General features: G+C 38.2%; 1 protein-coding gene across 1 annotated transcript in view; it reads right to left on the bottom strand.

Annotated features, from left to right (window-relative positions):
* LOC146449107 (uncharacterized) overlaps window positions 1–18,451 on the bottom strand; it is a 41,538-nt gene that overhangs the window by 6,776 nt on the left and 16,311 nt on the right. Inside the window, exons 11-20 of the mRNA XM_085102013.1 lie at window positions 18,090–18,161; window positions 11,714–11,785; window positions 10,652–10,723; window positions 9,102–9,173; window positions 8,605–8,676; window positions 5,527–5,598; window positions 3,266–4,274; window positions 903–981; window positions 583–636; window positions 307–366 (exon numbers count right to left, since the gene is read on the bottom strand). Coding sequence (XP_084958139.1) covers window positions 307–366; window positions 583–636; window positions 903–981; window positions 3,266–4,274; window positions 5,527–5,598; window positions 8,605–8,676; window positions 9,102–9,173; window positions 10,652–10,723; window positions 11,714–11,785; window positions 18,090–18,161 — 1,634 coding nt within the window. The remainder of the gene's footprint in view (window positions 1–306; window positions 367–582; window positions 637–902; window positions 982–3,265; window positions 4,275–5,526; window positions 5,599–8,604; window positions 8,677–9,101; window positions 9,174–10,651; window positions 10,724–11,713; window positions 11,786–18,089; window positions 18,162–18,451) is intronic.

Raw genomic sequence — 18,451 nt, 5'->3', positions numbered from 1 at the left:
GGTTTCTCCCCGGTGTTCGATTTACGTTGTAATTGCTTGACGATCGTAAACAGTGCACAAAAGCAGTGTACAAAAAATAGCCTTTAAGAGACCATATATCTTTTACTGTAATGCTTGGTAACGCAAAGGTAACATACATCATATCAGCGCCTTTATCATCATTATTGTTCAATTTAAACAATTTTCTGGCCAAAAAAAGATAATATTTGGATCAAAATCGCTTGCCTTTCTATGATTTGGGTTTAATTGGAATACAGGATGTGTTACAAAAAGAAAAAGAAACAAAACAAATTAAATGTAATGTACCTTGCTCGGCAGGTGGATGAGCCAAAACATGCATCTCTATCATTTCCTGGTCTTCTTCATCTATTGAAATATGTGCAAGTAGTTATAGGAGTGAAACTGATTGACTAAAAACGATAAAAAAAAAAAAAAAAACCTACAAATAGGAATGTTAACCTAACCAAAATTGACCCAGGGAGGAATAACTGATCAATTTTTAGTGAGGCATCAATTGTAAGTATCATTAAAAGTAGTATACTTTTGCAAAGAAATGCCAAAAAAAAAAAAATTAAGTGTCACCTTCATCACCGTCGTCTTCCTCACTACCCTCTTCTTCTTCTTCGTCTTCTTCTTCTATTGCAAGAAGCAAACAAACGTAACTTTAACTAAAGGCACACCTCATACGGGGGAGAAGTTTGTGGCTTAGAGAGCGAATAGAAAACTAAGCGCGACAAAGATGCAAATTATAGTTCAATTTCAGTTAAGCCAAGAAATGACAATCTTTATCGCACTTTTTAAAGGACAACACTATAGTGTGTGGAACTTACGATCAAAACAGTTTGTCATTATTTGCTCTATTTCCACTAACTATCAATACAAGTTAAACGAAACCTTTATACCTTCCTCATCACAGCAGGTGGATATTCCTCGGACATAGTCCCAAAGCTTTCGCAATTTGTTTTCAATGGTTCTTTGTGCCTGGGGTAGAAATCAATTTGTTTCAAATGTCTTTCTTTGTAAACTTCATTTGTTTTGCATCAGATAAAGACCATAATAATGCCACTGTCTTAAGGTAGGTAAAATGTTCACCATCCTAGAGACAGATGGATGGATAGATGGATGGATGGATGGATGCATATGGATGGATGGATGGATGGATGCGTGGATAGATAGATAGACATAATCTTTTATTTTCATACTGCATTTTATCAAATTAAAATAGACAAAATTAAAATTTGTTTTACATAAAATCGGTACATCGATATTTTGAATATTAACAAAAACTGAATGGATGGATGTACATCAATACACAGATGATCAACAACAACAACAATCGACGATGAACGTTTTATAACTATTTATGCTTTCGTATTTGTTTCAATTGCCACTTAATGGCTAATAGAATAAATTGCCTTTGAATTTTTCCGCTCCATTAAAGGTAAGTCACTTCGTATACTGGTAATCACATGAATTCAAGTGCAACTTGGGATAAATCAGCACGAGTAAATTTTTCAAAGGCTTACCAAATTGCACGTGACCGTAGGCCGGGTGCAATTTGTAGTCTTTCACGAGTGATGATTTATCCCAAATTACACGAGACAAATCGTGTGATTAATTGTTAATAATATACATGCAAAAATTTGACTCTGGTTTGCTCTTATCGAGTTTATATCCTATCATGGCTTACTGGTCCAGCCTACATCAACGTTATTGGTTGAAAAATGACAACCTTGATTGACATGCTAGCACTTGTGGAAACACACAGACCAAAAAGAAGAGGAAAGTGGTGTGACAAGCCGTCAAAACGTGTTTAATTAAATAAGTCAGCTCGTTAAATGTTTGTTGTCGATTCTAATTGGGGCGAAATCGATCAATATTTTCAAAAAGTGAAGATTTTCGAAATATGAATCAGCTAGAATACTGTCCTCGAGAGGCGGTGAGGCTGGCCGTGGCTTTTCAGGAGCTGCTGTGTTTCCCATGTGTGACTTGATGGTGGAAATGATTTTTTTCATGAAACACTGACGCTAATCATTCTGGCCAGAGATTTAAACTTGGCATCTTAATCGCGAACGCGATGAAGTTGCTTCCACATCGAGGGTCTGGCCTGGTCTGATTAAAAATATTGCTGGAGCCGCTGGTGCTACTATTGACCGAACTGAAGCTGTTTCTCGATCTAACTGGCTGTTGATGTTTCTAGCTGATGGTGAGCGAGAGCTGTCGCTCTCCTTCGTCATAGTCATCCAGTGACTTCTCGTTTCTGTGGTCCGTTACCGCTACCTCGCTCCAGGCCTGCTGTTTCCTGGCCCTGTGGTTGGAAAAGGTCCTCCGAGAACCTTCCAGGGTCATTCCTTTTATGACGGGCCTCATCATGTCGTCGATAGTGTTCACTCCCTTCGGCTTCCGAGGACGGACTTAGCACACAAGACAGAAAACTGGACTGGTTGTCCTTATTTCGGGAAGACGACGCCATAGACACGCTGAAAGTTGCAACGGGGCATTCGTCATCTCCAGTTGCAAACATTTTTGGAAGGAAGCTTCTGGGCTTTGAGAAAAGTCCGGACTGGTGTGTTTTGTTTTTTTTTTTTCAGGTTCTTGATGAATTTGACGTTCTCTGTATTGTCGACCTCGGAGACCGAAATATCTTTGAGCTGGTTATCTGTGCTTTGTTGTGTGTTTTTGTTGTTAGCATTCTCCTATAAACTCTGAATTAAAACGTTGCTACTTTCTTTTAAACTGTCCGCCATTTTGTTTTGTTGCGCTTTGGCGACTTTCTTGTCAATCGATTTAATTTAAACTTTCTGTACTGATTGGGATTAATTGAGGTGTTCTCAGTCAATTAGCGTACTTAATTTTTTGCATGTATATTATTTCCGGGAATAACCGCATGATGAAATTGACGATCGAGTCGTATATGCTTCTCGAATGCAGAAAAGTCTACATCATCGAAACAAGAAGACTTGTGCAGGAGACAATCAAGGAGAACAAGGGGGATATTCGACTCGGCGAAAACCCGGATATTTGTCGTGACTACATCATGAGCGCAAATATGATTTGAATTTGTTATTAAAATTTGTGTTGCTATATGGTGGAAACCTTATTTCCCACAAGAGAAATTTAACATGGATATTGTAATATACGACGAAATCTGAGTAAGGTGCAATATTTCTAAACTATCTAATATACCAAGAGATCAAAAACTACTACTACTATTATTATTATTATTATTATTATTATTATTATTATTATTATTATTATTATATACCTTTGGAGTTGAGAAGGTGTAGAGGTATGGATTTATTGCCGAGTTGATAGGGAGCGCGAAAACAGCAATCCAAACAGCGATATCCCCTATTGGACTGAACGAGTCATCTATCGCTGATCTCATTCCAAGTGCTATAATGGGCGCCCAGCAGGCAACGTCTGTCATGACAATAAACACAATCCGTTTGGCCAGTGATGTCTCCCTCTGAGTATCGGCGGTCTGTGCTCTATGTGCTCTCTCTCTTCTTGTCCCTTGATGGGTGAGGCGCCATTTGGAGGACCAGGTCTTAAAAAATATCATGGCGTATGCAATGATAATAAAGACCACAAAAACCAGGTTTAGACCTACAAATATGCCAGCTGAATATTCCCAACCCGATATGAATTCAGGGGTGAGCTGAATTGGCAAACAAACTACCGATTTACCGTAGAAATAAATGCCGGACTCTGGATCATAGAAATATCGGATGCCACATGCAGGAAGGAAAGCAATCACAGCACCAACAGCCCAGATCAGAAGGCAAAATCCATGGGTCTTCTTTCGAGTCAGCACCTTAAATCTGCGTGGATATACAATGTGTTTTACCCTGTCCAGTGAAAGGAGTGACAGAATCATGATGGAAACCTCACTAGACAACACCGAAATTCCTCCTACTATTTGGCAAGGCAAACCAGTTCGCCACTCGAAATCATGCAAATAGTAGACACCGGACCAAACCGCATCCATTATCCCAATGGTTAAAAGGTAAATGCCCATCAGACCATCAGCCGCCGCCACGTGCATCAGCATGATTGATTGCACGACGTTCTTATCCTTAACGCGTGTTCGCCAAACGATGACGAGGAAAGCACCAATTGTGGATACAATTCCAAGAATCCAAATGCACTTTTTGGGACCAGGGTTTCGAAACATGCTGTCACAGTTGGCGAAGTTGTCGTTGTGTACATAGTCGCAAGCAGCGTCTTCCTTGAATTCTACATGGCAGCACATGATGTTGGAATCCATAGTTCTAAAGAGCAGATAATAAGAGTGATAATAATAGAAGTGAAAAAAATAATAATATAATAATGATGCATATGATGATGATAAAATAAATTGAGTTCTTTTTTATTTATGTCTGTAAGTCAAGCCTTAAAGCTAACACTGTTGACCTGATCACTCCAGCGTGATAAAAATATCATACAGCTTCTATAAAATCCACATTTTAATTATGTACACGGTACACAAGAAGCACGTTTTACTATTGAAATGGAAGACAGCCTCTATTCATTGCTTTCCTAGAACCACAATTTACGGGCAATTTCTGTGCTTTCAACTCTCTTTGTGGTTCACAATACTGGTGAGCATATGAAATTCATCTGGATAGGTTGGCTCGTCCGAGACATTCAGGCTCAGGAGTATTGTAACGTTGGTCCTTCCTGTACAGAATTCAGCTTAGAAAGGTAACTATGTACTTCGTGTATAAGTTTTCATCTTGATATTGTTTGGTAGCCGGAAAGACAAAAACACAAATTAAAGTGTAAATCAAAACATAAAGCTTTCAATGTATACTCGATGTTGTAAATAATGGCATTCAGATGGTGTAAGAAGGATAATGTTTTCCGCAAAAACAAGAAGAAGAGACTTGGGGCGACGCATACCATTTATTGAGCTTCGTCCCCAACGGTAAGCGTGGTCAGACCAAGCGCTTTTTTTAAAACTCCGTCTGGGAAAGGCGGATTCCATCCGTCTATGACTCCCACATTGTCGAAGCCGTGTATAATTTAAAGTTAGTATACAGCAATGCTTTGAGCTGTTTCTTTCGATGCAACAGCATTTTCTGGAGATATAGGGATTACATTATTTTGGATCCATCATCTGGAACGTGTTGATTATTACAAACTCGCACAATTGACACAAGATTAATAATATTAATAAAACATGTTGCTGACCCTGTAATGATGTAAGACGTGGGGGTACCCCTATGAGTTTTTTTACAAACACGTGGCGTTGAGCCAAGTATTTTCGATGTTTTTGAAAAATGTTTGATTTAAACGTTGACAAACGAGGGCATTTGTCAACGAATTTGGGTTTTACAATATGTTTGCCATTTTTATTACCGCTTCATAAACTATCGGTTATCATTCTTTCCAAAATACTCCCAGGGAATTGTTTTAAATAACGCTTACTTTTACTGCTCGCATATACGTGGTATCAGAACTCCTTGTCCCTTCCCCTCAGATATCTTACTATAATACTCAAGAGTAAAAACATTTTCTTACATCCTTGTTATGTTTTTCATCTCAGCGAAAAAACCCTCAGGGAGAACGTACATCAAGTTGAAATGCATGTACCTGCAATTGGAGTGAGAAAATGCGATGTGTTGGAAATACTCAAACTAAAAACATTATGTTCCATGTTTTCTTTAATATAAACTAATTGCGATTTTGAAACGGCAATACCGCATTTTTTTTATGTCATTTCACCAAATAAGGTAAAGAGAACGCGCAAAATACAAGACCGTAATGCACTGTAGTGTCCTGGTTTGACCGGGTTACAACAGAGCAAAAACGGGCAACGACATTTCACTGGCTCTCTGTGTTGTTTATGCATCCGCACACACCATATACTAATAGACAGATAGATGGACAGATAATACTGGGTGTATTTCAACACTCTTACCAGATCAGAAAAGAGAAGCCACATATAACAAAATCTTTTCGTACGCGCAGATATTTTGCTCATCGCTTGTATTCTTCCTCGCCCCTTTATTTGGGGCTCGGTAAAATTTTCCACAATTAGCAAAATATCCGCGTGTATTATATGTAAAACCATCGAATAGGATGTATATATTGAAGGCTGGTTAGGAGAGAATATGTGACTCCGCCCAATACGGAGTATGTTTTCTCCAAGGGCCGTCAATATAATGCGGTATTGCCGTCTCAAAATTGCAATTAGTTTTGTATCGCGATTCATCCACTATTAAGGACAAATAAAACTGAAAAGAAATCATTTTGCGGTCGGTCAAAATGTATATTCTTGCCACCTGCGAACGTATCTATGGTAACATTTTTCATGCTCAACAATTTCGTTCCGCGATATTTGAGATTTGGCGGCAATTTCGTAATTTTTCGTGTCAAAAATCAATAAATTGAAACAGAAAAAAACGCGGATTTTCCTTCTGGTCACATATCGTTTTCTGTGGTGGTGAATTGGGCGAAATAGCATATTTTCATAACTGCGGTACTATTTTTCAAGGAGTTCTTAGAACATCGATGCTGAAACCGAAACAGGAGAGTCGCTGAATAAAGTAAGGGAGCCGAAAACTAACGCAACTGAGCCCAAACTGAACCTAGGAAAAAAGCAAGGTAGTATTGTAATCTTAGACGACGGGGAGATTGAAGAGCTCCAGATAAAGTAGGTCGCGAAGAACACTGTCAAAGGAACTGAGAGTGCTGTTCTTCGCCTTCAAGCGTAGTACAACGATCGATATGGCGAGAGACAGGAGTTCACAGGCATCAACAAAACAAACGCTTCCGACCTACTGAAGCACTTCTTTCTAGAAAAACACAAAAGGAAATGTTTGAACCGGGAAGGTGCTCTACAGCTGTCTACAACAGTACGGCCACAACTGAAAACACGACTAGCTCCGAGCGCCGGTACCTGTTCTCCAATCTTTTCAATTGTTTCACTTTGAACTGTTGCCAGATTAACATTATTTAACCAAATGGTAAGTGACTTTCCATTTCATGACAAAGTAAAAGTGGCATTGCCTCTGTTAATGGGAAAAGGATTTTAGGACAAAAAATTGGAGGGATGTAGCTGTGCCAGAAAGCGTCCAGTCGTGTTTTGAACTTTTCATACATTTCTCTGTAAAGCGAACTAGCCGTGAACTGCTAGTAAAAATAGTTCGCGGGAAAAAATACAGGGAAATGTATGGAAAGTTCAAAACACAACTGGGTGCCTTCTGGCACAGCTACATCCCTCCAATTTTTTTTATCAAAATCCTTTTCCTAATGCCAAAAGTTTCCAATTCATGAATTTTTTAGAAGCAATGTTTTATGACAATTAATTGACATCGGATTTCCAAACAAACACTGTTACTTCAAGCGTGTTTGCCTACTCGTCAAAATGGCGTCGAAAACCGTGATAAGGCCTATTAAATCAACTTTTTTCTGAGAGTTTGGAGAGCCATTTGAATATAGTGACGCCAGTCATAGTCAGTTTGGCCAGTCACAGGCTAGTATTTGGACAGAATATTTCGAATTTGATGCGTACGTGAGCAACCCAGCTCATTGTCGATCAGTGTCGCAATGCATAGGACAGAACTATAGGGATTCAACAAACGCATCTTTTAACCATGTCTACACCCTTGAAGGAAGGGGTGGGGGGGGGGGGGGGGCTGGATCATTCCCACGGAAACTTTGAACCTGGATACCTTAATTTCTCAAATTTGCGCAAACGCCATGAAACTTAATGATTTAGGATCCTGAACACCGAACTACCGGCCATTTTCAAAGATTGCATCTTCTTCAGCTTCAGTTAGCTCTCTTGTAGCATTTGGACGGTTTTCTTTTCTTTGGCCAACCAGGTTCTTTCGTTTGGTAGACTGCAAGCAGTCCCTTAATTTCTGGTCAGTCGTGATGGTGTGCTCATAGCGCAGCGAGACTTTTTTTTGCGCTGGGCTATTTCGCGCGACCTCTCGATTATCCAGAAAGGGACTGCTTACAGTCTATTCGTTTGGCAGCAAGAACCTCTCTGGACTTGGAAGACTCGTTATCCTTAAGAATGTTGATCAGACTTCCCTTTTAATGCAAGTGGCGTTGAAAACTTTGCTGGAACCCTCTTAATGTACACGTTTCGTACTCGGTGCCATCTTGTTTACGAACGGAGATAAAAATTTGGACGAAAGAAGGTCGAGCTCATTGGTAGGTATGTTTTCAATTGCTCTGGACTCTTTCAGTGACTTACATTTTTTTCCATGCGTTTAGTCGCTTTTAGTCTTGTACTAAGTGATTTTGGATTTCTGCGCTTGCAAAATCTTCTCAATTTCGAATTTCTCTTTGCTCCTAGCTTCCTCGGCTGGACTCAACGTCTCCTCATTCTTTTTACCTGCTTCCACGTTCAGGGTTACTGGTTCTTCCATTTAGTATCATTTTTCTCTTTTTTTGTTTGTTACTTTTTGAGGACAAATGTTACAATAAGGTCGGTCTAGATGCCGGTCTAGACGGGAAAATCTAGACCGCCGTCAATATCGATTTTAGCCAATCAAGTTCTTGAATTTGATCGTTTCCAGTTCTTTTGAGACACGGTCATTTTATAAATGATTAATATTTCTGGGTGCGGATTCATGAACTTACAAAAATCGCAGTCTGGTTGTATCTTTGAAGGTTGCCTTGGTGACGTTTCGTATATTATTGCCTGATACGTCACTGTAAAAGAAAAAAAAAAACATTGTAGTCTGATTGTCTATTGTTCAAGTACAGCTGGAAGGTGACATCTTATGGACGATACTTTTCAGTATGCTCAGTGTTTACTGCCACCGCCACATACATTATTTTTGAAGTGAAAATTTACAAGAGTATAAGTTAGTACGCCAGAAACCTGTTGGACTTCTAATGCTAGTAAAGAAGGGAAATAAGAAAACCTCATAACTTCATTAATAAATTAGTCAAATTTTATATGTTGTTGAAGGTTATTGGTGCAGTAAAATGAGTGAAAATCAGTGTAATTGAAGTGTGGTAGAGAGAACTAATGGATAAAAGATAATCTTTACTGCGTACAACTTTCAGGTTCTTTTTTAGTTACTTACGCAGTTACGATGTTTATTTATATTTTAACAGTTTTTTGTACTTACAAAGACAGCAGGTTTGTTAGGCCATCAAAAATTCCTTCGGGTAGTTCGTCAATTTCATTTTCCAACAGATACCTTCCACAATCATAAACAAAAAAGTTTTAATGAATCGACCAATATCACTAGAAGTGACCATTTTATTTTATATGCCTTTCAACGTTTTGGTTTAAGTGGAGTCTAGATAACTAACAACTTGTCATCGCCTTGAATTTCCTTCAGGTCAAACAATCGCTTAGTAGGGCAGCCTATATAATAAGCTACTCGTCAAATTACAGGAGGGTGAAATGATAACATTTTTTATGTATGTTTTAGAGATCGTAATACAACCAAAAAATCCCCTTTCTTTTCTAAATCTACCATCATAAGTAGTCCGCAAAAACAATATTTTTTTATGAGGAAAACGATTCTCTTTAACCTTACTCCTCCCATTTTCCCGGCTGCTTATGGGAAACTGGTAATAGAGAAATGATTTCAAATAATATTTGTTTGCAGACGAAACTAATCTCACAACTAAATATTAACGCTTTTCAAACCGATTTGGCCTGGATTTTGAAAGTTTTAAATATGCATGTTGTTGACAATTTTTCACATCAAGGATCTATAAATCAATTCTTCCCAGGTCGAGGTGTGGGAGAGGGGTGAAGGAGAAGCAGCCTTGATTGATTTGATAGTCGGGCTTCGCAGGAATTGTAAAATTCCCCTTGATATCTAAAAAAATATTACCCTTCCTATGGTCAATAATGATTTCTTGAAACATAAGCAAGCAAGCTTGACACCATGTTGGTTACACCCGCGGCCACCTCCACGAACGCGTTGATGGACACAAACAAAAATTGTGGTCTATTTGTAAACACTACTTGAGGGAACATAAATCGAACGTACCTCCTTGTCTTTCAGAACGATTTCACGTGCTAGCTAAATGTTCGAACAAATTTGATTGCCTGATTAAGGAGATACTTTTCATAAGAAAACTCAAACCATCCCTAAACGTGCAAACAGACTCGATTCGCGCAAAGGTATTTACTTGAAGAACTTGTGATCCATTGTTATTATGCTAATTTGTAGAGACTGTAGAGAATAGAAATCAAATCTTCGCATTAATTTATCCACTTTGCCTTGAGAATGGTGTCTCGATGACGCCGAAACGTCGGCTTTTAACTTTAATTTTTGCTTCCTATGGTAACGGTAATATTTCCATACAATCTTAATGCAGTTCTATGGATTTTAATTCCTTTTGGATACTTTTAGTAGTGGAATATAAGACATTTGAAAATTGAAGATTTGATTGAAAATCATAACCACACTATCACGTTAGATGAAGTCAACAGTTCTCTTTTTGCACCTTAAAGGAGACAAGTTTCATTGTTGTGTCTTTCTTTTTCTAGAGATTATGCCGGGATGAGAGGAATGGGCCCTAACTCCCAGCCCCACCCACTCCCCACTAACACAAACGTCAACCCACAGGAGTTAAAGTAGCCCGATAGCCTAGTCTAGAATGTCAGTTAACTCTCCAAAGACTTAATCCAAATTAAAGCTTTCTTGGATCTACTTACAGATCGTATAAATCCGTTAAGCCTTTAAATTGATCGCGATGGAGCTTCGTTATCTTGTTCTTCTCCAATTTCCTGGCAGATCATAAAAAAAGTAAACATATTTGAAGAAGGCCATGTAGGTCAACGTTTCGAATTAAAACTCGCCCAAAAAGTTGAGGCGCAAATAAACCCTTCATTACTCTTATTTGGCCAGTATCAAACTAGTTACCTTATACTAAATTGAGCCAATCTTCACACCAAATAGTATTTTTTATATATATTTTCCCTGCTAAGTACAGCACATAAAACAAGTGGCTTCTCTTTTTCGCTCACTTTGGATAACTACTTAAACTCAAGATAATATTTGCTATGCACCTCATAGTCTCGTCGTAGTATTTACGTTAACGTTTTTTCCCCGATTTGTCAGAAACATGGCGAAATTCTCAGGATGGCTATACGGCGCTTTGGTAGATCACTAAAATAATTATTTACCTTAGTATTAGTAAATAAAGGATGAAAAATAGATGATTACTCCACTTTGACACGGCACTAAAAATATCCACCATTATTCTCACTCTTATTTACGTGAATGGTTACATTTTGGTTTTGTAACTGACAACGGCATCATTATATCTCTCGATAAAGGAATGAGCGCCCTACGCCGCTTCCTGTGTAAAATAGTTCTACGGATATTTTGTTACATTATTGTGCATTTTTCCCTGAATAATGTATGCGCTTCAGGAAAAACAGTTTTCTTCTTCCTGACATATGCCCACGCACATTTTTGCGTGAGTCCTCCTCTTCTCTTGCGCTTGCCTCATTTTGGGGTTGGTAAAAATTGAAAACATTTTATAACGAGCGTCTTATTTAAACCAAGTTCAGGTTATTCATCAGTGTAAAGCCAGGCCTAATAGAGAGCTGCAATGCAAATTGAGAGGAATCGTGACTTGTGATAGTTCGTACCTAATACTTTATTTTGCGCCTATGATTGAAATGTTTCCATGTGCGTTTGTTAAATTGGTACAGTGTTTGGCGATTCCAATTCAAATTGTAGGAAGTAAGCTTAACTCAAAATTCACTTACAGTATCTTCAGCTTGGTCAAGTTACGAAAGACGTCAGGAGGGATGTCATCTAGTTTGTTACGTGCCAGAAACCTGCAAAAAGGCGAATGAATGCGATGTGATATAAGAAAGAAAAGATATATAACTGGCTGCTTTAACTTGTTACATAAGCTTAAACATCTTCAAGCTGGCACTAGTATGGGTTATGATTGTGATTGATAGATTGTGGCCACGCTTATGTTGTGATTAAGTGCAGTACAAACACATCCTTATATTCCTACTGGAATTTTTCCAACCTTTAAGAGTGCCTGACTGTAACTTTCGAGAATCGCTGGCCAAGCTTGAAAAATCGAAACTCCTGATAATTTGCCTGAAGTTTACTTTTGGGGAACTATCTTCGAAAATATTATTTGAATGCTCTAGAAATTTTGAGTTTTCGAGAATTTTGGAGAAAACGAAATAACGCGTTTTGCCTCATTAATTATGCAAAAATCTCACTCAAAATTAGCCAAGTTCAATACGCTTGTGTTGAAACAGTACGCAACGTTAGAAAGCGAGGTCGGTTTTGAATAAGAGCATAACTCACCTACTTTCTATCAATGGGACCTATGTAAACCTTTGTAGAACTTTGGAGGGTTTTATGGCTCTTTGAAAAATTGACATTTTGAGGACTTCGCGATGAGGCGAAAATTGAGTAAGTTTGAAGGTTTAAAATGCATCTTGGTATGTCAGGTATCGACTCGAGAGGAACATTGTGATAAAGCTTGGGTCTTCGTCTTTAATAATACGAAATAAAAAATCTGGGCAATCAATGCACGCGCTGACGAAAACCAAAGTTAGCGAGGCTTCGTTAACAAAATTTGCATAATTCGCAACTGTTGAGAAAATGCTATGTTGTGGCGACTCGGTGAAAACATTGACCCAGGCTATTTTCAAATGGTTATTTTACCCCACATTGCATTTGTCTGTTTCTCTTTCTTGTTTAATAACGTGGTAGAAAAGGTCTGGAAAAAAATGCGTGATCGGAAAGGAAAATATTCGTCAACTTCTGGTGGGAAATTTGCATAATTGCAAATCTTCCAATAAATCTGTATGCAAAGGAATCTGATTGGGAAGGTTTCGTTAAGAGACCATTTGACCGAAACACCCCACAAAAAAGGAGTCAAAACAACGTTTAATAATTCGATTTTAACCAATTATTGTCGAATCATAACCTTTAAATTAATGGTGCCAAGCTGATACTCGCTATTGCGTTATCTGCGTCACGTCAGTAGCTGTCGATAAGTCTTAGAATATAATGCCCACAAACCAACTTGTGCTGCGAAATTGTCAATTACAACAACTAGAAAAAAGACCTTTATTTACTGGCATGTAAGTGGTTTTGATAAAAATAAAACGCTTACATGACACTTGAATCACGTTTAAAAGATACATGCTTGTCAAATGAGATGCGAAAGTTGGACATAGGGTCGGTCAAAGTGAATATTTTTAATTAAATCAAGTTTGTTTACTGGAATGCATGCTTTTTCAAATAGCTAGTCCAACCTTCTTCAGTGGCCTTCCAAATAATGATCACTCAGAATTGGGTCAGTCAAAAAAACTCTCTGTTCGTGTTGTTTGATACTGTACCTTCGCAAGTGACTGAAAAACAATTTCAGCTGGCACGCCATATTTTAACGTAATTTCGCCCCATGTAACGGAATCCACAGAGGTATTGGATTCCGGATTCCATCCCTCTGGATTCCGGATCCCAACCCTCTGGATTCACTGGATTCCGGATTCCAACCCTCTGGATTCCGGATTCCATTAATTTGGAATCCAGATTACGGCGTCCTTGGTTCTACTCGTATTTTCAGCTCTAGTGTAATAATTTAAACAAAACACATACCTTTATCCCATATTGTAGTGGAACAATAAGTCATGATTCCGTTGGGAAAAAACACCGATACCCTCTCATAGAACAAAACATTTCGAAAACGTCATTCTGGCAATTCCTAAATGCTATTCACATGTTTTGGACTCTTAAGAAAGAAAACGGCATCGAGAAAAACAATAAAACGAAAAGCCCATAAAAATGAAAAATGTTAATTAATCTGCCTTTTCGACGATTCACTTTCCTGATTTAAAGTCGTATATCAACGGATCAAAATGAAAAATGGAGCCCCAAAACTACTGTTCCCTCGAGTTTTTTCTTCTGCAGAAATGTCGAGAAATTCAAGTATCAACAAGTCATTCAAGCTTCTGAAGTTTCATTTTGCTTCTAATTTCGGCTTCAACGAGCGAATCTTCGAGCATCTTTTTTGTCGCATGTGCTTTGAAGCTGACGTCATGAGGAAAATATTCCACCCCCGGGAGGGGTGTGTCCTGCGTGGACAAGTTCGAACACGTGTTTCGAGTGTCGCAAGTGTAGAAGAGTCAGAGGTAGACCGCTAAACGGTGACTGGGTAGAAAAATAGAAGAATCTACCAAAACAATTCGACACAAGTGGATTCCGACACAAGTAGATTCCGGATTCCAAAACTTTAGTGAATTCCGGATTCCAGCTCACTGGATTCCGGATTCCAAAACTTTAGTGAATTCCGGAGTCCAGCTCACTGGATTCCGGATTCCAACATAAAAAATGTCCTGGATTCCGGATTCCAACATGAAAATTTCTCTGGATTCCGGATTCCGGATTCCGTTACATGGGGCGAGTAATTACTGGAATGAAATATCACACATGCACGGATACACGCTTTAAAACCTGTGTGCCAATTTCTGTTTAACAAAATAATAACCTACCTACAGTCCACATTGGCTGTAGGGCATGCATTTATCTTTGTCGAATGTCAACAACAGAAACACGGGTATCTCAGTGACACTGTATACACGCAATGTCTACTGCATACATCACAGGTAGCCGAAGCTCTATGACCTTTGTTTGACCTTTATATTTTGATGTCACGATGAGTGTTACGCAATGGCGTAAATCATTACGGTTTGTATGGGAATTTACGAACGTGTTTTGGAGTCGAAAATAAAGGGCATAAATTGAACAAAAATTGCTTATTTTGTCTCCTTGATCTCTTGCCAGTGTTTGTGCGCCATATTTTGGCCATTTTAGTACGATTCCAGTGGGCATTTAAAGGTTTGCTGAACATTTTCCTCGCTCTATATCCTGCTATATATGTCCCCAAAAGGTGAGTCACTTTAGTAGCAATAGTTTTCGTTCCAACGTCAACAATGAGGTCAGTATAAAGTCTGAGTCGCGGACAAAGGACTGCGGACCACGGACTGGGTATAAAAGAGGAACTAAAGTAAGCGGAGGACTTCGGACTACGGACCACGGACCACGGACTACAGACTACGGACTACGGACTGGGTTTAAAGGAGAACTGAAGTCTGAAAATCATATCTTTCTTGTATTCATTCTCAGTAAGTTTAATATGTATCAAATCAAGTTTTGGTAGTTGTTTTTGTCCCTTTATTGTTTTTGTTTTTTTTTTTTTTTTTTTAGAAGCAAAACAAGGACTTGGAATAAAATAGTAGGGATCGACAGTGCAAACATAAAATCTTGCTTTATCTCAGCGAAACAGCTGGATTTTTAATACGCGCTCAAGAGAGCTGTTATTTTAGTTTGAAGCATTTATCTCAGGGTTCGATATGGTGAAAACTGGCGTGATTAAATTCGCAAAAGGATGTTTGATGATCATGATCGTGATCAGCCAATGAGCCCACGTGCACAATCATCTAGATGTCGTACATAGACATGTATGCAGTAGACATTTCGTGTATACAGTGTCACTGAGATACCCGTGTTTCTGTTGTTGACATTCAACAAAGATAAATGCATGCCCTACAGCCAATGTAAACTGTAGGGCGTGCAGTTAGTCCATAGTCCGTAGTCCATAGTCCTCCTATCTTAATACGAACTTTATGCCCACCCCGTGGTCCGCAGTTCTTCGTCTGCGAATCGTGTTTTATTATGACCGCCTTGTTAACGTTGCAATTTATTTCAAAGAATACTATTGCTACCAAACTGACCACGATTTTGGGGATATATATCTATAGTGGGATATCGTATAGACAGAGAAAAATTTTTAGCAAACCTTTAAATACCCACTGGAATCTAAAATGGCCAAAATATGGCGCACAAACACTGGCAAGAGATCAAGGAGACAAGGTAAGCAATTTTTGTTCAATTTATGCCCTTTATTTTCGACTCCAAAACACGTTCGTAAATTCCCATACAAACCGTAATGATTTACGCCATTGCGTAACACTCATCGTGACATCAAAATATAAAGGTCAAACAAAGGTCATAGAGCTTCGGCTACCTGTGATGTATGCAGTAGACATTGCGTGTATACAGTGTCACTGAGATACCCGTGTTTCTGTTGTTGACATTCGACAAAGATAAATGCATGCCCTACAGCCAATCTGTAGGTAGGTTATTATTTCGTTAAACGGAAATTGGCACACAGGTATCCGTGCATGTGTGATATTTCATACCAGTAATTACGTTAAAATATGGCGTGCCAGCTGACATTGTTTTTCAGTCACTTGCGAAGGTACAGTATCAAACAACACGAACAGAGAGTTTTTTTGACTGACCCAATTCTGAGTGATCATTATTTGGAAGGCCACTGAAGAAGGTTGGACTAGCTATTTGAAAAAGCATGCATTCCAGTAAACAAACTTGATTTAATTAAAAATATTCACTTTGACCGACCCTATGTCCAACTTTCGCATCTCATTTGACAAGCATGTATCTTTTAAACGTGATTCAAGTGTCGTGTGAACGTTTTATTTTCTATCAAAACCACTTATATGCCAGTAACTAAAGGTCTTTTTTCTAGTTGTTGTAATTGACAATTTCGCAGCACAAGTTGGTTTGTGGGCATTATATTCTAAGACTTATCGGGAGCTACTGACGTGACGCAGATAACGCAATAGCGAGTATCAGCTTGGCACTATTAATTTAAAGGTTAAGATTCGACAATAATTGGTTAAAATCGAATTATTAAACGTTGTTTTGACTCCTTTTTATGTGGGGTGTTTCGGTCAAATGGTCTCTTAACGAAACCTTCCCAATCAGATTCCTTTGCATACAGATTTATTGGAAGATTTGCAATTATGCAAATTTCCCACCAGAATTTGACGAATATTTTCTTTTCCGATCACGCATTTTTTTCCAGACCTTTTCTACCACGTTATTAAACAAGAAAGAGAAACAGACAAATGCAATGTGGGGTAAAATAACCATTTGAAAATAGCCTGGGTCAATGTTTTCACCGAGTCGCCACAACATAGCATTTTCTCAACAGTTGCGAATTATGCAAATTTGTTAACGAAGCCTCGCTAACTTTGGTTTTCGTCAGCGCGTGCATTGATTGCCCAGATTTTTTATTTCGTATTATTAAAGACGAAGACCCAAGCTTTATCACAATGTTCCTCTCGAGTCAATACCTGACATACCAAGATGCATTTTAAACCTTCAAACTTACTCAATTTTCGCCTCATCGCGAAGTCCTCAAAATGTCAATTTTTCAAAGAGCCATAAAACCCTCCAAAGTTCTACAAAAGTTTACATAGGTCACATTGATAGAAAGTAGGTGAGTTATGCTCTTATTCAAAACCGACCTCGCTTTCTAGCGTTTCGTACTGTTTCAACACAAGTGTATTGAACTTGGCTAATTTTGAGTGAGATTTTTGCATAATTAATGAGGCAAAACGCGTTATTTCGTTTTCTCCAAAATTCTCGAAAACTAAAAATTTCCAGAACATTCAAATAATATTTTCGAAGATAGTTCCCCAAAAGTAAACTTCAGGCAAATTATCAGGAGTTTCGATTTTTCAAGCTTGGCCAGCGATTCTCGAAAGTTACAGTCAGGCACTCTTAAGTACTGTGTATTAAACATCCAACAGTATGAACATTCTGCACAGTGAATGTATACAATGATAATATAAGTAGACATATATGAACAACTAATAAAACATTTATGAATGAAAGATCATCGAATGAAATTTAAGTAACTTTATGATTTTCCATGATAACTGCATTCAGGATTGACTGTCGAAGATAATTCTTTATGGCCTTTCTTTTCAGCTGTGACCAGTTTTACAACCTGCACACCTGACGGATAAAGTCTTTTGAAACAGCTTTAACTGTTTTAAAAAGGTCGTATATATTAGTAACTGAAATGATCCACGCTTTATTTATTTATTTATTTATTTATTTATTTATTTATTTTTTTATATGCCATCACAGAATGAAATGATATAAGATAACAAAACTAAAGATTATAAACAAAATAGAAGCCGGAAAGAATATGATCCACGCGATTTACAACAACCACGTTACATTACGGAAAGTGGTTATTTGTCTTCAATAATCGAAACACCAATTGTCACTTACAGATAGGTTAGGTTACTGAGGCTGTCAAAAACACCTGGTGGCAGAGTCTTCACGTTGTTGGAAGACAAATCTCTGTTGACCCAAACGGTGTAAAGTCAAACTTATGAGACTACAACATTGATAAACAGATGACCAGCGTAAGCCAACTGCTTATGTTGTTGTCTTATCACCACGTGTGACTACTACTAATTTGTCAATGAACAGTGTACAAGAGCTAAAAAATAAAATACTTTCCCCTTGCAAACACAAGCTGAGATGTCATCCTAACTGATATGAATTCGCGAACAATACTCCTGTATTGTCCAACAGGGGAGGTTATATGCTATCTATCAGGTTTGCCCACAAATAAAATCTGTCATTTT

Source organism: Pavona decussata, unplaced genomic scaffold (assembly GCF_977016875.1).
Source record: "Pavona decussata unplaced genomic scaffold, jaPavDecu1.1 SCAFFOLD_641, whole genome shotgun sequence".
In the NCBI taxonomy this organism is placed as follows: domain Eukaryota; kingdom Metazoa; phylum Cnidaria; class Anthozoa; order Scleractinia; family Agariciidae; genus Pavona; species Pavona decussata.
This window is presented reverse-complemented; position numbering and strand designations above follow the sequence as displayed.